This window comes from Oncorhynchus nerka, linkage group LG10 (genome assembly GCF_034236695.1).
Source record: "Oncorhynchus nerka isolate Pitt River linkage group LG10, Oner_Uvic_2.0, whole genome shotgun sequence".
Lineage (NCBI taxonomy): Eukaryota > Metazoa > Chordata > Actinopteri > Salmoniformes > Salmonidae > Oncorhynchus > Oncorhynchus nerka.
In genome coordinates this window covers 53,282,200-53,305,124 of record NC_088405.1, presented here as the reverse complement: position 1 = coordinate 53,305,124, position 22,925 = coordinate 53,282,200, and the positions used below count along the sequence as shown (strand labels likewise).

At 43.7% G+C, this 22,925-nt stretch overlaps 2 protein-coding genes across 12 annotated transcripts in view; both read left to right on the top strand.

Annotated features, from left to right (window-relative positions):
• The first annotated feature begins 469 nt into the window (after nucleotides 1-469).
• LOC115135573 (uncharacterized) lies at nucleotides 470-12,591 on the top strand. Of its 6 annotated transcripts, none has more exons than XM_029670390.2 (15): nucleotides 470-557; nucleotides 3,080-3,169; nucleotides 6,082-6,459; nucleotides 6,708-6,793; nucleotides 6,964-7,060; nucleotides 7,161-7,444; nucleotides 7,555-7,718; nucleotides 7,811-7,951; nucleotides 8,077-8,148; nucleotides 8,305-8,416; nucleotides 9,488-9,546; nucleotides 9,639-9,789; nucleotides 9,892-9,967; nucleotides 10,089-10,401; nucleotides 10,482-12,591. In XM_029670390.2, exons 3-15 carry the CDS (start codon nucleotides 6,331-6,333, stop codon nucleotides 12,011-12,013), a joined length of 3,216 nt encoding a protein of 1,071 aa, XP_029526250.2. In that variant the 5' UTR covers nucleotides 470-557; nucleotides 3,080-3,169; nucleotides 6,082-6,330; the 3' UTR covers nucleotides 12,014-12,591. The 6 variants fall into 6 exon arrangements, with proteins under 6 accessions (XP_029526250.2, XP_064879637.1, XP_064879634.1 ...); XM_065023565.1 differs by having other exon boundaries at nucleotides 3,080-6,204; nucleotides 6,310-6,459; XM_065023562.1 differs by having other exon boundaries at nucleotides 3,080-6,204; nucleotides 6,307-6,459.
• A 413-nt stretch (nucleotides 12,592-13,004) lies between these two features.
• Nucleotides 13,005-22,925, top strand: part of LOC115135571 (ryanodine receptor 1-like) — a 73,835-nt gene continuing 63,914 nt past the window's right edge. For all 6 annotated transcript variants that reach the window (XM_065023560.1, XM_065023557.1, XM_065023556.1 and 3 more), the window contains exons 1-12: nucleotides 13,005-13,182; nucleotides 17,426-17,545; nucleotides 17,637-17,738; nucleotides 18,751-18,771; nucleotides 20,026-20,100; nucleotides 20,873-20,951; nucleotides 21,035-21,147; nucleotides 21,240-21,339; nucleotides 21,455-21,551; nucleotides 22,096-22,170; nucleotides 22,274-22,430; nucleotides 22,607-22,771. In XM_065023560.1, coding sequence (XP_064879632.1) covers nucleotides 13,135-13,182; nucleotides 17,426-17,545; nucleotides 17,637-17,738; nucleotides 18,751-18,771; nucleotides 20,026-20,100; nucleotides 20,873-20,951; nucleotides 21,035-21,147; nucleotides 21,240-21,339; nucleotides 21,455-21,551; nucleotides 22,096-22,170; nucleotides 22,274-22,430; nucleotides 22,607-22,771 — 1,152 coding nt within the window. In that variant the 5' untranslated portion in view covers nucleotides 13,005-13,134. The remainder of the gene's footprint in view (nucleotides 13,183-17,425; nucleotides 17,546-17,636; nucleotides 17,739-18,750; nucleotides 18,772-20,025; nucleotides 20,101-20,872; nucleotides 20,952-21,034; nucleotides 21,148-21,239; nucleotides 21,340-21,454; nucleotides 21,552-22,095; nucleotides 22,171-22,273; nucleotides 22,431-22,606; nucleotides 22,772-22,925) is intronic.

The following is a 22,925-nucleotide window of genomic DNA, read 5'->3' as shown; positions in this document are numbered from 1 at the left end:
AATGTCATTTTTACTTTTGATATTAGATTTATTTAATTAAAATACCTAGACTTTAGATTTTAAGTGTCAATTACTCAAATGTCAAAGTAAAACATAAAATAGATTAACACACCTTCAGGGGTCAGATTGCCCTATTGAGGGGGGGGGTGTTTTGCCCCGATCTAAAACAAAAATAATGTATTTCTGCCCACTTCTCTTTAAAATGTGTTTGCTTCCGGATAGCCAGTACTGTATGTACATATCTAAATCTTACCAAAGGTTGCTTTTGGTTTTCATAAAATACATTAAGCCCCCCAACACCCTACAACACTGCAGGCAACAACTAATATGATTACAAATGCCCCAATGCACAAATTGCAATTTAGGTAAATTAAGAACTACACAGAAGTGGATATCTCATGTATATGTCATGTGTGGTGATTTGATACAATTTATTTAACATTCGCATCGGTGCATCATCTTGACTCAATTATTGACATATGGAAACAGGAAGTTACAGTTTCCGTATCTTTGTCAACAAAACATTTGCGAAAGCCTGAATAAGAACATTACTCGCAGTAAGTGCAATAGCTAGTTACATGTTTCAGGGTTTTGTGAATATAATGGGGAGAGATAGGAACAATATGCTATATGGGCGAGTATATTGAAAACTGATTAGATAATGTTGACTTGTTATCTGAAGACTAGCTAGCAGAAGCCATATTGCATGATTGATTTTATTTATTTTATTATGGTGTCATGCATCTTCTCACGGATCCCCAGCCCACATGAGTTTATAAAACACTATTTGCTGTAGCAAAGTAAAATGATATATACACACACAGTGCCTTCAGAAAGTACTCATAACGTTACCCCTTGACTTATTCCACATTTTGTGTTACAGCCTGAATTCAAAATGATTTCAATTTTTCTCACCCATCAACACAGAATACTCCATAATGACAAAGTGAAAACATGTTTTTAGAAATGAACAAATGTATTCAATTAAATACAGATATCTAATTTACATAAGTATTCCCACCCCCGAGTCAACACATGTTAGAATCACCTTTGGCAGTAATTACCGCTGAGTCTTTCTGGGTAAATCTTTCTCTGCAGACATGGATTGTACAATATTTACACATTTTTAAATTCTTCAAACTTTTAAGTTGGTAATTGCTAGACAGCCATTTAAGTATTGCCATATATTTCCCAGCCGATTTAAGTCCAAACTGTAATACGGGGGGGTTGATGTCAACACCCCTCATCGAATATTTTAAAAAGTGTTAAAATAACGAGATGTATCTACTAATCCAAAGAGGAACAGGCGGGAGCTTGACAGCTAAACATGGACTAGTCTTCTCTGCTTACATATCTATGCCATCAGGTAATAATGAGACCGACTCCGACGGGAATGTGATATTCAAAGTGTCAGCAGAATTGTGCTGTGGATGCACATTTCTCTCACTGACTTCGGTTCAGGTGGAGTCACGTATTGCTGTGATATGACAGCCTCTGCTGGACACCAATCTCAACCCTGAGCAATTGGTAGTTTGTCAAAGGAGGGGGTTGGTTTTCCTCATGACAGTGCTGAAGAATGTCTGAGTTTTATAAGCCTTACTTTTCACTAGGTGATTCATTTCTCTATATGTTTTTTAAACCCATTTACAGGCAAATCCATAAGATACATCAAGATATATTGGAGGACTATTAGTGTCAATGCCAAATGATAATCAAACGTTTTCAGGTTACGCTTCAGTCCTTTGCCTAGGGAGAGAAGAAACATGCAATATCGCCTGTATACTAAAAGTAACGTAATATGCAGGCTAAATCTATGTCCACATTAAAAGCACTAGAGTGCAAAGATTGAATTAGTCAGTGGTGCTCAAACATATTCTCAAATCGAGCAGAACGAGCCAGTGCAGCTTAGAGGCGTGTGCGCAGCACAGAAATGGATTTGGTTCCTATTATCACCTGTAGGGCTGCACGCGCACCACCCTGAGCAGTCTGGGCAAGGCACAGATCATATGTGCTAAATATGATAGTGTGATAAGATATTACCTGTCCAACTCTAAGGGCCGTAATTCAATCAGCGCCCGGTTTCCCAAAAGCACTTGAAGGCTAAGTACATCGTTAGAGCTTCGTTACATCTCCGAGCTGTTTCCCAAAACAATCGTTAAATTAGCTAGCAAGTGCAAGCTAAATTGCCATAAACGTTTAATGCTTTTCGACCTGTCCCCAAATTCAGAGTTTGTTTTGATATTTTAACCTGCGTGTTGTGATCGCGTTTGGTGTTGGGGAACAAAATTAATTCATGCACGCGCGCAGCCGGATGGGGTTCGGTATATAACGCTTGCCTCAGACTACCCATAGAAGTGCATTAGTGGATGCGTTGTTGCCCTCCGGCGTCACATATACATATTTAGATCTCCGCTAAACATAACATTACATGGTTTATTTGTCTCTCTGGACCACGGATAACTTCAGAACAAAGTTGCCAATGTCTTTGCAATTGATACAAACAAGCGATGTATAAAATGTGCTTCAAATGAAAACAGAAATAAAATATAGGATTTCAATCATATTGAAATACGTTTAATGTTCAATTACGTTATATTTTTCTACTTGTAGGCTGTCTGTAATTTGTCTCAATATATTTCATGATGTGTAGCTTAGCATAGTTAAAACATTCCTAAGCCTAAATTCCAAACTATCGGGAAATTGGGCTCGGGCCTGTCAACTGACCTGTATCCTTACAGCGCTAAAATACATCTTTTTAGTCAGGAGCAAAGAGTTGGCCTCAGATTGTGAGCTCAGAGAAGAGAACAGAAGAGCAACACTTAAGAGGGCACAGCAAAGTGCAGTGAGGAAGTCAGAACCAGAAGATGAGTACAGCTCCACAGAGTCAGCAAGAAAATTAGTATGAGGACGTCTGTGTAAGTCAGTCAGCATGAACATTTAGCATAATTATATGAAGTGCATATGGATGTAGACTTTTCACAGTAACGCTTATATATCCCAAACATATCTTGTTTAGTTATATTTATTTGTATTGTTAATAGCTATATTAATGATGAACCCTTTTCCATGTTCTCCACAGCAGCTTGTCTCCCCTTTCCGCTTGCAGCAAGAAATGACCAGTCTTACATTTTGCTAGTAAAGGCAGGGGGAAAGCATTGCAGTCTACAAGGTATGCTATTGCTGAGTAACTGAGTTTTGTGTTTGACTTTCAAAAAAAATTAAGATAAAGAGAGAAACTGCTCTGATTCTCCTCTGTCTCTGTTGACGGTATTGATGGCCGGTGTACCATTCTGTGGGTGGACGGCCAAGAGAAATTGAGGCCCCCACGCCCATGTGGGAGGGCCGGACTGAGGGAGGAGGCAGGTGGCATGGAGGAGGACATGGAGAGCAACGTCAGCAACATCAGAACTTTTCTGGAAAAAAAAGAAACACACGACTGAAATTATGTGACAGAATTGATCAAAAATGGAGATAGAAAGACACCCACAAGGGGGGAGATTACATAATTCATGCAGATCCACAAAAGTGGCATCCTGACATTTTACTAAAAGTCAAATTCATAAACATTGTGTAGATTTGAATGTGCACATTCAATTAAATTGTACTATGTTTGATGATGCATGTGTAAATAAGAATGGACGATAACCGTTTTATATAATATTATTTTTGTTGGACAAATAGGAAGTTGAGTATATGGATACAAGTCATTGTATTTTTAAAAATGTGATAATATATATATATATATCACATATCTTTACATTTGAATCATTTAGCAGACCCTCTTATCAAGAGCGACTTACAGAAGTAATTCGGGTTAAGTGCCTTGCTCAATGACACATCAACTGATTTTTCACTTAGTCGGCTCAGGGATTTGAGCCAACAACCTTTCGGTGACTGGCCCAATACTCTTAACCGCTAGGCTACCTACCACCCCGGGAGTGTCTATTCATCGTGTCTATTCAAAGTCATATTTTGGTTTCATCTGACCATATGACATTCTCCCAATCTTCTTCTGGATCATCCAAATGATCTCTAGCAAACTTCAGACGGGCCTGGACATGTACTGGCTTAAGCAGGGGGACACGTCTGGCACTGCAGGATTTGAGTCCCTGGCGGCTTAGTGTGTTACTGATGGTAGGCTTTGTTACTTTGGTCCCAGCTCTCTGCAGGTCATTCACTAGGTCCCCCCGTGTGGTTCTTGTGATCATTTTGACCCCATGGGGTGAGATCTTGTGTGGAGCCCCAGATCGAGGGAGATTATCAGTGGTCTTGTATGTCTTCCATTTCCTAATAATTGCTCCCACAGTTGATTTCTTCAAACCAAGCTGCTTACCTATTGCAGATTCAGTCTTCCCAGCCTGGTGCAGGTCTACAATTTTGTTTCTGGTGTCCTTTGACAGCTCTTTGGTCTTGGCCATAGTGGAGTTTGGAGTGTGACTGTTTGAGGTTGTGGACAGGTGTCTTTTATACTGATAACAAGTTCAAACAGGTGCCATTAACACCGGTAACGAGTGTAGGACAGAGGAGCCGCTTTGATGCACCTGTATTGACCTTGCCTTCTGATTGATAGCGGGGTGAACAGGCAGTGGGATGGATGGTTGTTGTCCTTTATTATCTTTTTGGCCTTCCTTTGACATTTGGTGCTGTAGGTGTCCTGGAGGGCAGGTAGTTTGCCCCCGGTGACGTGTTGGGCATACCGCACTACCTTCTGGAGAGCCCTGCGGTTGCGGGCGGTGCAGTTGACACACCAGGCGGTGATACTGCCCGACAGGATGCTCTCAATTGTGCAACTATAAAAATTTGTGAGGGTTTTAGATGCCAAGACAAATTTCTTCAGTCTCCTGAGGTTGAAGAGGCGCTGTTGTGCCTTCTTCACCACACTGTCTGTGTGGGTGGACCATTTCAGTTTGTCAGTGATCTATAACCCAAGGAACTTTAAGCTTTCCACCTTCTCCGCTACGGTCCCGTCAATGTGGATAGGGGGTGCTCCCTCTGCTATTTCCTGAAGTCCACGATCATCTCCTTTCTTTTGTTGAGTGAGAGGATATTTTCCAGGCACCACACTCCCAGAGCCCTCACCTCCTCCATGTAGACTGTCTCGTCATTGTTGGTAATCAATACTGTTGTGTCGTCTGCAAACTTCATGATTGAGTTGGAAGCGTTCTTGGCCACACAGTCATGGGTGAACTGAGAGTACAGGAGGGGGCTAAGCACGCACCCTTGTGGGGCCCCAGTAGCGGCAGGTAGCCTCCCTGAGCTGACAAGGTAAAAATCTGTCATTCTGCCCCTGAGCAAGGTAGTTAACCCACTGCTCCAAGGGGCCAAAGACATGGATGTTGATTAAGGTAGCTTGGAGGTGTCAATGAACAGCATTCTTACATGTGTATCAGATGGGATAGGGCAGTGTGATGGCATCATCTGTGGATCTATTGGGGAAGTAAGCAAAGTGAAGTGGGTGACCGGTAAGGTAGAGGTGATATGATCTTTGACTAGTCTCTCAAAGCATTTCATGATTTTTTATTTTACCTTTATTTATTTTACCTCAAATTCTTATTTTCAATGACGGCCTAGGAACAGTGGGTTAACTGCCTGTTCAGGGGCAGAACGACAGATTTGTACCTTGTCAATTCGGGGGTTTGAACTTGCAACCTTCCGGTTACTAGTCCAACGCTCTAACCACCCCTGCCGCCCCTGATGACAGACGTGGGTGCTAAGGGGCGATAGTAATTTAGTTCAGTTACCTGTGCTTTCTTGGGTACAGGAACAAATGGTGGCCAACTTGAAGCATGTAGCGACAGCAGACTGGGATAGGGAGAGATTGAATATGTCCATAAACACAGCAGCCAGCCTGTCTGCGCATGCTCTGAGGACGCGGTTAGCGATGCCGTCTGGGCCGACAGCCTTGCGAGGGTTAACACGCTTTTAAGAAAAGGCCCTATGAATCAATGTCAATAAATGTGAAATATGTCCATTCCTGTATGGCGTGTATGTATGGTGCTCTTTTTCATTATGTATGGCGTGTATGTAGGGGGCTCTTTTTCATTATGTACTGACCATTTCAAACTATATTTGTGACTTCAGAACAGACAAGCGTCTCTGTGAACCGTGCCCATCACACCTACATTACGCCTTATTTGGGCACAGGAGACCGGAAGTATCTAATTTGATGGCGGCGGGATGAAAGGCTCAAAGACGTGCAACAACGTAGGCTACATCATTTCTCTACCTAGCTCTGACGAAATGTAGGTTTTTAATAGTGATGGAGTTTTCAAAAGCCACTACTTTCAACTTATTTAATTTTTAAAGAAGACATCCTAACTGGATCTACCAATGCCAAACCCCATGGACGACCGTCTGCGCCTGGTGGCGGTGATACACGCTTTGAAAGCATCTGGAGTTCGCGTGAAAAACTGGAAGAACTTCTTGAATGGGCCATACACGAGCGACCCTGTCAGACAGGTAACCAACAAGACCAATATGTTTTCTCAACAGTAAATCTCAATGCGTCAATAGAGCATATTTTCCATTGTCCACAACACGATATGCTGTCACAGACTTTTGATTACTTGATTGATTACTGTCAAGGTCACGTTTCTTAAATATTCAAATGTACTTATCATAATTTGCAAACTACCAGTCTTGAGGTATTGATTTGTTGTAGAAAGGCTTTTTAGCACAATGATTTGTTGTTGATGGATGTCTTTCAGGAGAACCAATCTAAATTTGCTTTTGGTCGGGACCTGATATTGCTGCCACAGTGTGATTTAACTGATATGAGTGGGACAGTGCCAAAGTATGTGAACTTGAGTTGTATGGTTGCTTTAAATACAGTCATAACTGGGAGATGTGATTAAAAAAAATCTAATGTGGCCAATTCTGATTACAATGAACAACTGAAAGAAAGCCCAACGTTTTGGTTGGACATGACTTAAATTCCATTTGAGTGATCTAACTATTCCATAGGTTCTTGGTGGATGCCTGTGAATTTTTATCCCAGCATCTTCATACTGAAGGGCTGTTTCGAAAGACCGGGTCGTTTAGCCGGATGCGAGCTCTGAGGGTGAGGCGGCACAGGAGGGATGTGGATGTGCAGGAATGTCAATTTTCTTACTTTCATGGGTCTATCTTTTCTATGTTGACGCTCTACCTCCTCATGACAGGCTGGTCTGGAGCAGGGGGAGCCAGTCTTTTCTCTGCCACATTCAGCCACTCTGCAGCCCTGTGATGTGGCGTCTCTTGTGAAGCAGTTCTTACGGGAGCTGCCCTCGCCCCTCATCCCTGTGGATCTACAGGTGCCACTGTGTCGTGCACAGGGCTTGGACGAGGAGGAGGGTCGGCAGGAGCAGGTCGAGGATGGAGCTCTTCTTCTCACAGCCCTGTTCCCCCCGTCGCATTCACGGGCCCTCCGATACTTCTGCACCTTCCTGAGACAGACGGCTCAAAGGTTTGTTTCCAGAAATTCAGGATGACTTCTTCTTTTATCTGGGCTAAGGGAGGTCTGTGTCACTCTGTGCCTAAGTTTCTCCATCATCTCCTATCACTCACATTCACTAGATGTAAAGAGAATCGTATGGAAGTGGGCAATCTGGCTCTTGTGATTGCACCTAATCTGCTACATTGTCCAGCTGGGGGCTCTAAACTGACCGCAGGTACAGAGAGACGACTGCATAGACAAGCAGCAGTGATCAAGAAACTCATAATACACGCTGATCGCATTGGTAAGTTTAGAGAAATATACATTTGGATAGTAGCTGATGACAGATGTTAGGTTTAAAGTTGATACTAATTTCACTCTTCTATATGTCCCCAGGTGTTGTCCCCCCTTCTATTATGGACATGGCAACACTAGCAGAGTCCTCCACACCCCCAGTTGATGGGGGGAGGTTTCAGGAGAGGGCAGGACTTGGTGTGTATAGACTTTTAGGACATCAAAGGAGGCGCAGTGTTGGAGGTGAGAGTTTTGCAATGACTGGATAATGAGGTTTATACTGTGATAATAATTTCAGAATAAATACGTTGCTGGAAAATGTATGAATTCAATTCAGATTATTATAATTTTTTGCTTGATCTCTCCAGAGATATTTGTGGATGCTCTCAGTAAATTGAAGACAGGCCGCACTCACACTGACCTTTTACATCCCCCAGACAGTACGTGCATAATGTTGTGGTAATGATATGATTTTTGCTGCTTGTTAACTGGTTGCAAAGTTCAAATGCTGTTAGTAAAAAGTGATTCAGAAAGGATTGACCTCAGTAAGGGCCAATAAGTGTGTTGCCTCTGACTTTATAACCTTGACCTCACAGGCCAGCAAAATACAAAGACCGCTCACCACAACACACCTGAATTACCAATCACATCTAAACGAAAGTCGACTGAAGATCCTGTCCCTGATGTTGAGAGCTCTGCTAAAAAAAGGTACTTGCATTTAACTGTCTTTAAAAAATAAATACATACACACTACCGTGCAAAAGTTTGGGGTCACTTAGAAATGTCCTTGTTTTTGAAAGAGAGTCACATTTTTGGTCCATTTTAAAATAACATCAAATTGATCAGAAATACAGTGTAGACATTTATTGTTGTAAATGACTATTGTAGCCGGAAACATTTTTTTAATGGAATATCTACATAGGCGTAGAGGCCCATTATCAGCAACCATCACTCCTGTGTTCCAATGGCACATTGTGTTAGCTAATCCAAGTTGATCATTTAAAAGGCTAATTGATCATTAGAAAACCCCTTTGCAATTATGTTAGCACAGCTGAAAACTGTTCTAATTAAAGAAGCAATAAAACTGGCCTTCTTTAGACTAGTTGAGTATCTGGAGCATCAGCATTTGTGGGTTCGATTACAGGCTCAAAATGGCCAGAAACAAAGACCTTTCTTCAGAAACTCGTCAGTCTATTCTTGTTTTGAGAAATGAAGGCTATTCCATGCAAGAAATTGCCAAGAAACTGAAGATTTTGTACAACGCTGTGTACTACTCCCTTCACAGAACAGCGCAAACTGGCTCTAACCAGAATAGAGAGAGTGGGAGGTCCCGGTGCACAACTGAGAAAGAGGACAAGTACATTAGAGTGTCTAGTTTGAGAAACAGACGCCTCACAAGTCCTCAACTGGCAGCTTCATTAAATAGTACCCGCAAAACACCAGTCTCAAAATCAACAGTGAAGAGGCAAGTCTGGGATGCTGGCCTTCTCAGCAATGATGGTTGATGATAATGGGTCTCTGTACGCCTGTGTAGATATTCCATAAAAAATCTGCTGTTTCCAGCTACAATAGTCATTTACAACATTACCTATGTCTACACTGTATTTCTAATCAATTTGATGTTATTTTAATGGACAAAAAATGTGTTCTTTCAAAAACAAGGACATTTCTAGGTGACCCCAAACTTTTGAACAGTAGTGTATATTTTGATGAACCACGTCTCTGAGATTTTTATTTTAAATGCTTTATGGAGCTAATATTATCCTTCTCTGTATACAGACGCTCTATCCATGACCTTAGAGAAGACAACCAATCCATGAGCAAACAACCCTCCAATGGTCACGTATTTATAGCCTGTACTGCAGTATAGCTTTTAGTCAGTGGCATAAGATACGGTATGACAAGTTCTATGTTTTGATTGTCCCAGCAGATTCCGAGGCGGCAGTCGGCCAAAGCCCTGCCCGTAGTCACACTTCTGTCCTGAGTGGAGTGGAGGGCAGTAGGGAGCACAAGCTCTCCGTCACTCTCACTGCCCCAGAGAAGAGGAGGAATCACAAGAAAGATTATAAAACATCAAACAAGTTAATCTAAAGCATCATAAGCATTGATTCTAATTCTTCTATTTAACCCTTGTTTGTCTATCGCCTTGTTTTTGTGTCTGACTGTGTCTGTGTTTCCTGAAGGCATCCGGTGCAGGAGGCCAAGGCTCATCGAAGGACATCTCTTAGATTTTTCAACATGACCGTCTGGAGCAGCCCTGTAAGTCTGGCACTGTCCAATATTCTGTCCTAACACAGGGTCTTCATGTTGCTCATGCTTGTCTTTTGACGCTGAGCTCTATTGTTGGACTTATCTACTTACTCTACGACTTTATTCTCAGGACCCTTCCCCCACATCCATTGGGAATGACACTGAGAATTGGATCATGGGCAGTATAATGGTCACTGATGGTATGACTGAAGCATCCAGCTCTGAGGTTGGACCATCCAGGATTCCTGTCATAATGACTGATGGTATGACTGGACCATCCAGGATTCCTGTCATAATGACTGATGGTATGACTGGACCATCCAGGATTCCTGTCATAATGACTGATGGTATGACTGGACCATCCAGGATTCCTGTCATAATGACTGATGGTATGACTGGACCATCCAGGATTCCTGTCATGATGGCTGATGGCCCAGGACAAGGTTTTTTAATTTTTTTATATATATTTTTTGTTACATGTTTGTCACTTAAATACTCAATGTGACATTTTATCTGTATTCAGTTCTAGTGGGGAGTGAAGTGGAGGATGACCCTGATCTGCCAAATTACAGCTTTGCTGAAAATCCCGATCACTTCCTGGATCTCGCGACATTGGACTCACCTTCCAGGACACAAGCTGGGGAATCATGTGAATGCTCTGGTGTCAAGTTAGAAAACGAGACGATAGAGGAAACCGTTAGACAGTATGAAACAAACCATGTATTGAGGGATCCAGAGCAGGTTGGGATAAAAGAGGACCCTGAAGACGTGGGTCTAAGTAAGAAGCAGTCAGAAGTGGATATATCTGTCAGTCAGAAGCCCCGTCACCCTCGTCGCTCCATCAGTATGCCAGAGGTGACATTGGACCAACTGAGGATTCAAGATAAAATTTACAAGAAAGAGAAAACAGATTGGATGATCGAGAAAGAAGATGGAGTCTCTGGGGACATACTTCAACTGCCGGTGAAGAAAGAGAAGATGACAGAGTCAGGACTGGGTTTTAAGAGGACACACATGTCTGTAGCAGAGCGCATCAGGCGGTTTAACGCTCTGACAACGCTTCTCCGTAACCCCAGGGTTCCTCCAAGGCCCCCTGAACCTCAGCTCAATGATGTCCTGCATGAGAGTCAGCGGGAGGGGGGTCAGCGGAGTGTTGTACGTCTGCGCCGGCAGGGAGCACGGCGGTTTGGACGCTCCATCAGCCATGATGGTGTTCCCGGGCCTTGGCCAGGACAAGCCTCTAAAAATCATCAAGCGGTGCCAGTGGTTGTTCAAAGCCTCAGTGAGCCAGTCCTATGTCCACCTCCAGAGCCAACTCCTAGTGTTTATCAATTTGCCCAAGAAGGACAGTTTGAAATCCAACATACTCATCAACTACAACAGGAACACCTCATGCAGACCATCCAGGATTTGTGCGCTCCTCCGTCACCCAATCCAAAGCAGAACAAGGAGTCCTGCCAAGTGACGTTTAAAGAATCACAATTGAATCTCAAAGAAAGACAATTGGAACCGGTGGAGGAACAACCTAAGGAGTCAGAGCTACATGATCTGCTGGAGATGCACTTGAATACATGCAATCCAAAGGAGGAGCAAGACAAACAGCTCACAGTTCCAACGCAGGTGAATAGACCGTTTCTGACCGACACCGTCTTAGATGTTCCACCTCAGACCATGGCCCCCCTACAGCAGGAGTCCAAAAGTACAGAAGTCAAATTCCCTCTCCCTTTTCCCTCCAAGCCCTCCTCTCTCTCTCAAACAGAAACATGCTCTCCCATTCCCAGTGGACCCTCTCCCACACCAATAGACAGAACATCAACTGACCTCTACACTGCACACTTGGTGACTAACTGCTCCCCTTTCTCTGTCACGACCTTTGGCTTTATAGAGATAGACATGGGGGTCAGTGCGAGTGATGGGGGTTCTCTCCCCGTTGAACTCTCTCCATCACCAGCCTTGCAGTTCAAGCTCCCGGCCACCAAGAGACGTTACAGAGACTCGCCCTGCTGGCCCGTCCATGAGATTAGCATGGCCACAGGGGACCCATTGCAGATCTGAGGGGTACAGGACAGACTAAATGGTACTCCGTAACTAGCGCATTGGTCTTGAGTAGTAGGGTTTACAAATGGGAAAATAAGATCACTCGCACAAAGAATGCCATGTGTTTTTAAAAGTTTTTTAAAATGTAATTTTCTGTTATGCCAATATAGGTTATACTAGAAAAGTCGTATTTTAAAGCGGCAGTCAACAGTAGAACAATAACAAAGTGGCCTCCCTGTTTCGGTAAAAATCTGAGGGATGGGGCTGGAGAAATGTAACCACTCAAATGTATCGACAAAGCTATGGATGCAAGGCCTGCCTGTCCATAATATAACAATTATAGTTTTAACCATGTATTGAGACTATATCGTGTTTGTTTACATTGTTTTTCAAACATTGGAGTAAAATAAGCTTATTTTGGGTTCTGATGGTGTACAAATGTTACTAAGCTGTCAATCAATGGGTAAATATTATTATATTATGTAGCAACTGCTGATTGCAGATTTTATTATTGTCAAGTTGAGTTTTACATATCTGACTATATATAATTTGTGTAAATGTATGTATTTCAGTTTGAATAAAATAATTTATTTTAATATTTTGATTTATTAATTGATATCAGATTAGTCTATCCCTCTTTAGTAAAAATTAGAGGTGTTTTCCTGATTTGTTTAGAGGTTGACTTCATTTTTCTGACCTAGTAGGTAGCAAAATCTGTGTATTCACAAACCTGTTGCAGACCTCACCAATGGGAATCCCTTTGGGACTAATGCAACGACACTAACGTTTTAGGCTATGGCTTGGTCACTGACACATATTGTAGATATTTAAAATCGGACACACTTTTACCAGTACATTTGTTAATATGGTACAACAATTCTACAGGACTTCGTAAAGGTGGCACCATGTTTTACAGTTCGCTCCACCCACTTTTCCCTTGTCATGTTGCACCGAGCAAGGAGTTAGTAAACTGTCACTCTGTCTCATAAACACAGCCATTGCCACTGAACCCACATTGTCCTTCAGTACGCCCACACGCAGACAGACGCTGGGAGTGAGAGAAAAGAGGTGGGAGAGAGACAGCGAGGCTTGCTGAGGAACAACCAGGGAGAATAGAGTGATAAGTAATACATTAGAGGATGGCGGAAGGAGGAGATGGAGAGGAGGAGATTCAGTTCTTACGTACGGTGAGTGATGCTGGACTCCTTTGGCTCTGTTCGTTTCGATTGTAACTGAACAAGGCTGTGAGAGAGAAACCATACTACAGTATAACTACGATAAATTTCCTTATCTTGCCGTAGGCCTAATGTGTGACTTTGGTGTAACTTCCAGTCCAATGTATTAACTTCCATACGTTTTGATAGTGGCTTCCCTTTGACTTTGGAAAGACCAGATTGACATGGACAGATGCTGGGCTTGTCTGCATTGTTATCTATTTTTATACCAGAGCAGCTTGAAATGTTACTGTTTGGGAGTTGGGCAGTTTGGTGGGTGCCAAGTAACAGCTGACGCTGGCAAATAGAAACGCATGAAAACGAGGGGTAGTAAATACAAAAATAAAAAACGAAGAATGACGAACATAAGATGTAATGGGATGCGGAATCAGATTGACTATCATATTGGTTTTTACTTTTAGGTGCAGTAATATGGGTTTTCAGACATATCAGGTCATGAGGTGGCAGCATGATGGAAAGGAGTGGTAGGTTACGTTGGTGCATCCGCGCATTTGGTCCAGTCAAGAGAAGGCATGTCTTCACAGCAATGTAGTGACAGACTACAGCACATTTTGAGACCAGCATGAGAAAGATGCTGATTTCCACACTGTTCATCTTCTGAATGGCGAAGAGGTATTGTGTTAGACACCTTTTCCTAATGGTGTGTTGTGACCTGTTCGTAGAATTGAGTTCCGTCTTCAGCTGTACAGTAATTACAGACTGGCCTGCTTGTGGAGGGTTTAGACCATTCATACCACTGAGCCAGTGTGGAGAGACACTCTCGCACTGCGTCTCACGGAACCTCTGGGGACATGGTGGAGCAGAGACAAAACTGATGGGGTAAAAGGTTTTCTCACAGGGACCGAAGGCCTCGGATGAATCAAGCATGTCGCATTTCATATCTGTTATATTAAGATACACCGAGAAGCGAGTTAGTGGAAACAAGTATAACGCAAGTGAAAACAATGTACCAACGCTAAGCACTGATATTTTTGGGAACAGGCATTGGCATACTGTATTAGATACTGTACACATTATTTTCAACGTGAATATATCTCTCTCTCAAAAACTACCTGTAAGCTACATAGGATGTACAATCACAACAAGGCATTGACAAAGAGCATGGCATGCAACATGACTTTTCTGAAAAAGGCTCTCCTGTTTCGATTGAGGCAGAGCTCCTTTTCCTCATTAGGGACTCCCATGCTGACGTGAGGCTGAATCACATTTCAAAGGCACGGTTTTTATATAACCTGTATTGCTGTGTCAAACCTGACTGATGCCAGGCAGAGATGGAGTGTTGCGTGTACTTGTCGAGGTATTATTCACCACCAGAGCAGAACACTTTCTTTTTATAGTGCCTGCTGCATATAAAGAGCTTTGTCCTACATTGCCTCTCTGCTTTGTTAAAGGCCCAGAGCAGCTGTTTTTATATCAATATCAAATATTTTTTATGGGGTAACAAATAAGTACTTTACTGTTCTTTTTTTTGCCCATTTTAATTGAAAACAAAAATAGCTTCTTGTTAAAGAGCAAATTCTCAAGCAATACTTTTGCTAAGGCTGTCTGGGAGTGGTCTTAAGTGGGGAAGGGAAAATGGAAAACTATCTGTTATTGGTAGAGAAGTTTAGAACTATTTTTCTTACTGGGGTGGCAGGTAGCCTAGTGGTTAAGAGTGTTGGGCCAGTAGCCGAAAGGTTGCTGGTTTGAATCCCCGAGCCGACTAGGTGAAAAATCTACCCTTGAGCAAGGTTCTTAACCTTAATTGCTACTGCAAGTTGCTCTGGATAAGAGCGTTTGCTAAATGATTAAAATGTAAATGTTATTGGTTTATTCATTCAATCACCAGTCAGTCCAAAACTTCATCTCACTACAACAGGCTGAAATGTCATGCAGTCTTTTCAAACAGCTCTTACACTAAAATGGCATTATTAGCAATTTCACAGTAGTATTTCAACCTCATAGTGTGAAAATATACACTGAGTATACAAAACATTAAGAACACCTGCTCTTTCCATGATATACTGACCTATGGTCCCTTAATGATGTCACTTGTCAAATCCACTTGAGCCAGTGTAGATGAGGTGGAGGAGACAGGTTAACGAAGGATTTATAAGCCTTGAGGCAATTGAGACATGGATTGTGTGTGTGTGCCATTCAGAAGCTGAATGGACTAGACAAAAAAATGTATGTGCTTTTGAACGGGGTATGGTAGTAGGTGCCAGGCGCACCGGTTAGTGTCAATAACTGGGGACATTTCAAGTTCTACAGGGATGCTGGCCGATGGTGACACCAATGCTTCCCACAGTGGTGTCAAATTGGCTGGATGTCCTTTGGGTGTTGGACCATTCTTGATACACACGGTAAACTGTTGAACATGAAAAACCCAGCAGAGTTGCAGTTCTTGACACAAACCGGTGAAGCCTGGCACCTTCTACCATACCCCTTTCAAAGGCACTTAAATCTTTTGTCTTGCCCGTTCACCCTCTGAATGGCACACACATTCCATGTCTCAATTGTCTCGAGGCTTAAAAATCCTTCTTTAAGCTGTCTCCTCCCCTTCATCTAGACTGATTGAAGTGGATTTAACACGTGACATCAACAAGGGATCATAGCTTTAACCTGGATTCACCTGGCCAAGTCTGGCATGAAAGAGCAGGTGTTCATAATGTTTTGGACACTCAGTGTCTCTATAAACACAGGCAAATCACGTTTTTGACTGCACTGGGCCTTTAAGTCTGTTTCGTGCTTCTCTCAGGATCGTTACTTGAGTCGGTTAGATTCTTATTGGAGTTTAATTAGAGAACCGCAGACATGTACTTTATTGTGAAAGTACAGTACTTACTATGAACATAAAGTAGTGTAAAGACATCTACTGTGTTCATGTACACGTTTGTGTGTGAGCGTACCGTGGCTATCGTTATAGCAGTGTGTGGAAGATGACGCTCTCGCCAAGAAGGGAACCATTTTCTTGAGTTGGCCAGCTGAATGTGGAGGTGTGAGAGAGGCTGGCTGTCACTTGCTTTGATGCTGTTCATCTTGAACTCTGCTGAGTTCTATATTTACGGAGTCTTGGGATTAGCAGGTTTATAGCCAGGGCCATGGGAGCACCTGTTTAGTTCTGGCCCTATGAGAACTGCACTCGCTCTACACATTGAGTATGATGAAGTGCTTTCGATTACATTATCTTTTGCCAGGTCAGAGTGATGGCGTCGTGTATATATATGTCATGTGTTCTGATAGTTTTGGTATGATTGACAGTGGTAGTACTAGTACAAATGAACTGAAGTACACTGAGTTCTACAGCACTGTAGGCTTTGCAAAAGGTTTCTTGTTACATCGACTTATCGGTGTCCACTGTTCTTCTGTCATAACTAAGGAGTATGGCTTTTGCCCACTTTTGGCTGGTCTCTATGGTTGACTTTGGCCAGGTTTAGTGTGACTTGAGCTGTCAGCCTAAGAATGATAGTTTGACACCGGGTCTGTCTGTCTCACTGCTCTCTGTGTGAGTGCATTACAAATTATTATGCCAGGCTGACTGGGTCTCAAATATCCACTGCTCCACCGAGGGGAATGTGTGAGCAGCAGGTGCAGGGTTCTGAAATAGAGGGCCGGGAGGAGCGGGTGCTTACCCACAGTCCGACTACCAAGGAGATTAGTGTTAGGACAGGGGCAGGGCCCGGCACAGAAGAATGACAAAGAAAATGTGGTTGTGAAGGTTAGGAATGTGAGATCCAAGACCAGAGAGGGTCTGTTGACCACTCTTTGTTTGATTTTTGACCTACCAAGTGTCGGCTCCCCGTTACGGCGGCTTTATCACTCTGCTGGCTCTATCTACTCTCGTTATTGTTTTCCATATGTTGGTCAGGGTTGCAGCCTTGTTCTTATGCGACATAAAATATGCCTGTTTGGTGCACAGGAATCATATTCACGCTTTTACTATATTCTCTTCCACTACAACCATTACACATCCACACTTAAGCCCCTCTAAATGGGTTTTGGCTGTAACTCTACCCCTGGCCAGTATTCATGTCATATGGGCCTATCAAGGTTATGAATGGCAAGTTAAATATAAAGTACTACTTTTGAAATGTTACCCAAGTGATGAAACATCTTAATGTAAAACAATTAAATAACAATTATGATATAAACTAGCTCAGCTGATTAACGTAATCTGTTTTGGCCTTTGACCTTTTTTTCTCTCTCCTGTATGTAGGATGACCAGGTTGTGCTACAATGCACTGCCTCCATTCTGAAAGAACAGATCAAACTCTGTCTTTCATGTGAGGGCTTTGGGAACCGCCTCTGCTTCCTGGAGACCACCTCCAATGCTCAGGTAGAGAGAACCACGTTCCCCACTCTGATTACGTCTGTACTCCAGCCGTTGCCGTTCCCTGGATTTCGCTGACGGATGTGTTGTGTTGTAGAATGTGCCACCTGATTTGGCGATCTGCTGCTTCATCCTGGAGCAGTCCCTGTCGGTACGAGCCTTACAGGAGATGCTGTCCAACACCATGGAGCTCAACGAGGTAAGAGACCAGTAGAGGGGCTGATGGTTCTGTTGTGTTGGGATTAAAGGAGCTTCTTTTACATCTGATGTTAAACAATTCTACAGTGCACACTGAGTGTACGAAACATTAGGGACACCTGCTCTTCCCATGGCATAGACTGACCAGGTGAGTCCAGGTGAAAGCTACGACTCCTTATTGATGTCACTTAATAAATCCACTTCAAATCGGTGTAGATGGCGGGGAGGAGACGGGTTAAAGAAGGATTTTTAAGCCTTGAGACAATTGAGACATGGATTGTGTCTGTGTGCCATTCAGAAGGTGAACGGGCAAGACAAAATATTTAAGTGTCTTTTAACGGGGTATGGTAGTAGATGCCAGGCTTCACCGGTTTGAGTCAAGAACTGCAGCGCTGCTGGGTTTTTCACGCTCAACAGTTTCCCGTGTGTATCAAGAATGGTCCAACACCCAAAGGACATCCAGGCAACTTGGCACAACTGTGGGACGCATTTGAGTCAACATGGGCCAGCATCCCTGTGGAACGCTTTCGACACCTTGTAGTCCGTGCCCAGATGAATTGAGGAAGTTCTGAGGGCAAAAGGGGATGCAACTGAATATTAGGAAGGTGTTCCTAATGTTTTGATCACTCAGTGTACAGTACATGGAAATAGTTTTTCTTTGGCTGGAAAATATAGGTGGTCTTTGTGTAGTGTCTGGTGAGCTTAGTTCTTTCTGAATCGAACTAATAAAAACAAATGTCATGTTTTTCCCATAATATGGGAATCAGTACTTTTGGTTAAACATTTCAGAAAATACTGTTATGCCTTATATGGTAGTGAGAACATCCTCTCTTATGTCATCGACACATAGTTGTAAAAGTAGCATTGTCGTGAATAGTTATGTGCTAATGACACATCACTGATGCATTTGAAATATGAATATTATGTCAAGGCCTCTTGTATTTTTAGCAACTTAACTTCGTTTTGTCTCTTTTCTGACCCCACACCCCTCACCTCCCACCTGCCAACCATAGGCAGTCGATTTGGACAAATGGGTATGTCTGCTCATGTTTCCCTTCCTGTCACGTTTCCCCAAAGTTTCCCCCTCCTCTCCACCCCTTGTCTACCGTGAGAGTGCTCTCATCTCTCACCCAATGTCCCTGTCTCAAACAGTGATGCGCCACTTTCGTCTGCCCTCACTCATACTACCTAACTCCACACTTTGCTCAGTGTTGTCATAGCTGAAATGCCGAGCGGCGTTTCAGATGACATTCGAGGAACGATTCCTGTCAGCAACACAGGAGCAACTAAGAAGCTCTCTGCCGTCGAGGGCTTCTGGCTGCCATATAATCTCTACACTACGTCCAACAGCAGAAACGTGGACCACAGACCAGAGTGTTGGATGGTGTCATTTGAAACAAGGCTCTTTACTACCCTGTGACCTTGTCCCTCTGAATGTCTCCTATACAACCTTCATCATACTCCCATCTTCACTCCTCACAGCCACATAAGTCCCGTTCATTGAATGTGGAACCAGACCAGCCCTTTACATTTTCTTAATCCTTGCTATTCCGTCATCCCGTGAGTTTGACCAAACCATCACGGCAATTCATCTTCATCTTCAGAAAGTCTAGAATGTAGGGCAAAATGTAACCTTGAATATCAAACTGCACGCACGGACGCACATACGTACACACACACACACACACACACACACACACACACACACACACACACACACACACACACACACACACACACGAGTTCACTAAATCTGAGGTCAGTCTTGCGCTGTGTTCTGACTCTCCACTTACTCATGGAATAATCAAGATGATAACAACATTGACGGTGGAAATGATAACCACTAATTATAACAAATGTTGAAGAAACAATATTGTTTGATTGTCTGAATGTCACTTTTTCTGCCTTCCAGTTAAATGTGACATGTGACTTTCTGTGGTATTGTTTCTTGCTTCCAGTATTGTTAATCATTTGACTTTTGTTAATCAATTTCCCTTTCCACTCACCCCTGGTTTGTATTGACACAATGTGGACATGTTTACTGTTGTGTTGGTTCTCTGTGGTGGGCTCTCTGACTCCTCTCAGCCAGATACGTTCAGTACACAGGTTCTCTGTTGCCTGACACGTTGTTCTCAGTTTGGTACGAGGAGGATGACTCGCTCAACTCCTGTCTCCCTCCTCAGTCTTTAACAGTCCTGTGTGCCTGACCTTAGCAGGCTGAATGTTGAATCATACACGACTCTCTTCGGTTGGATTTTTAACTTCTCGCTCTCCTGTGTTCTGCCCAGTCATCTCAAGGAGGGGGACACCGTACCCTGCTGTATGGCCATGCCATCCTACTGAAGCACACTCACTCCAGCATGGTAAACAGACTCCTCTGTCTCTAGTTTCACATGTTTCTCATTTCACCAACCCACTATCATTTTCACATGTTTCTCATTTCACCAACCCACTATCATCCACTTCTTTCTACTTCTAACTCACCCAGACTACCACCCACACTACCACACACACTATCTCCCACACTACCACACACACTATCACCCATACCACCACTATCACCCACACTAACAATATCACCCATACCAGCACTACCACCCACACCAACACTTATCTCCCACACTACCACCCACACTATCACCCACACCCACACTATCGCCCACACTATCACCCATACCAGCACCACCACCAACACTACCATCCACACTATCACCCACGCCCACACTATCACCCACACTATCACCCACGCCAAAACTATCACCCACACCAACACTATCTCCCACACCACGACCCACACTATCACCCATACCAACACTATCACCCACACCCACACGATCTCCCCCACTACCACCCATGCAACACTATCTTCCACACTACCACCCACACCAACACTATCACCCACACCGACACTATCTCCCACACTACCACCCACACTACCACCCACACCCACACTTTCTCCCTCTATCTCCCTCGTCATAACCACATAAGTCCCATTCATTGAATGTGTACTATACCAGCCATTTAAGTTTTTAGTGTGGGTGGTAGTGTGGGAGACAGTTTTGCAGTTACATGGGTTTGCTTTTCAATTAGCGCTTCATTATTCATTGTGTAATTTTTACTCTCTGTGTACTGCAGTACCTCAGCTGTTTGACTACCTCAAGGTCACTCACAGACAAACTGGCCTTTGATGTGGGCTTACAGGAAGATTCCACCGGTATGGCCTTTACCATAGAGAACAGTGCTCATATTAATTTTCTGCACAGTGTTCAGTTGAGTGACGCAAGTGTTCCTCCACAGGGGAGGCGTGCTGGTGGACTATTCACCCTGCGTCCAAGCAGAGGTCAGAGGGAGAAAAGGTCAGGGTGGGAGATGACCTCATCCTGGTCAGCGTGTCCTCTGAGAGATACCTGGTGAGCCGCTTTGGTGACACACTGCCAAGTGGACTTTCAACCCCACCAGGTTATGGATGGAGCTGACGTTCTCTCTCTCTCTCTCGCTCCAGCATCTCTCCTACGCCAGTGGTGACCTCATGGTGGACGCCTCCTTCATGCAGACGCTGTGGACCATGAGCCCTGTGATGTCTGGCTGTGAGCTTGCTGAAGGTGTGTATATGTTTTTATTGTTTTTCTATTTCCTAGTCGTTAGCTGATCATCTAGAAACACTACACTTGACTGCCGTGTCTTTCTCTCATTGCCAGTGTAACATCAACCCCTCAGGCTTTCTGACTGGAGGCTATGTTCTTAGACTGTTCCATGGTCACATGGATGAGTGCTTGGCTATCCCTGCTGCCGAACAAGGAGACGACCAGCGCAGGTGATGAACACTGTTGAACTATTCCACATTTACATTTGACATTTTATATATATATATATATATATATATATATATATATATATATATATATATGGGGAGGGGGGCGGGGTGCTGTGAGATAATTTAGATACTGTTTGAAGAGGTAGGGATTCAGATGTTTCGGGAAGATGGGCAGGGACTCTGCTGTCCTAGCTTCAGGGGGACGCTGGTTCCACCATTGGGGTGCCAGGACAGAGACAAGTTTTGACTGGGCTGAGCGGGAGCTGCCCTCCCGTAGGGGTGGAAGGGTCAAGAGACCTGAGGTGGCAGAACTGAGTACTCAGGTTGGGTTGTAGGGTTTGAGCATAGCCTGAATGTAGGGAGGGGCAGTTCCTCTTGCTGTTCCGTAGGTAAGCACCATGGTCTTGTAGTGGAAGCCAGTGAAGTGTGCGGAGGAGCGGTGTGACATGGGAGAACCTAGGAAGGTTAATCAGATGTTAATCAGATATTTAATCTGACACTGCATAAACACCACCTGTCACTAACAGCCCATCTCTGTTTTCAGAATTGCTCATTATGAGGGGGGTGCTGTCTGTAGCCATGCCCGGTCACTATGGAGACTAGAACCCCTCCGGATTGGGTGAGTGGATGCCCTTCTGCTCATCAGCTTTATGTAACAAAAAAACATTACAATTGTCTTACATGAGCTCTCTCTTTGGGGTTGTACTTATGGCTCTGTGTAGATGGAGTGGAGGTCACATGAAATGGGGCCAGTCGTTCCGAGTGCGTCATATAACCACAGGCCGCTACCTCTGCCTGGATGAAGAGAAAGGACTGCTGGTGGTGGACCCTGAAAAAGCCAACGCCAAGATGTCAGCCTTCTGCTTCAGAATCTCCAAGGTCAGGGTCGTCCCGAACGGTGCTCTGTTCATATAAAGAGCAGTGTGAAAAAAAACGCACATGGTCCTTTTCATAGAATGGAACAAAAGCTTCTGGCAGCGTTCATATCATCCCTCCGTACCTAGCGCTGTCGATAGTCATTCTTTCTCCTTGTTGTTCCGTGTTCCAACCTGCAGGAAAAGATGGAGGTGGCTCAGAAACGAGATGTGGAGGGCATGGGCACACCAGAGATCAAGTATGGGGAGTCCATGTGTTTTGTACAGCACGTCTCCTCTGGCCTCTGGCTTACATACGCCTCCGTCGATGCCAAGTCCGCTCGCCTGGGACCTCTTAAGAGGAAGGTATGGAGAAATCGTGCGACAAGATGCCTAAAAACACCTGAGCTAAAGGACAGGAAGAACAACAGCAAAGGAAATGCTGAGATAACGAAGGCCCCCGTAATATAGGGATTTACTGTGAATGCATTTTGTTCAGGCTTTTCAAATGCTCCGCTTT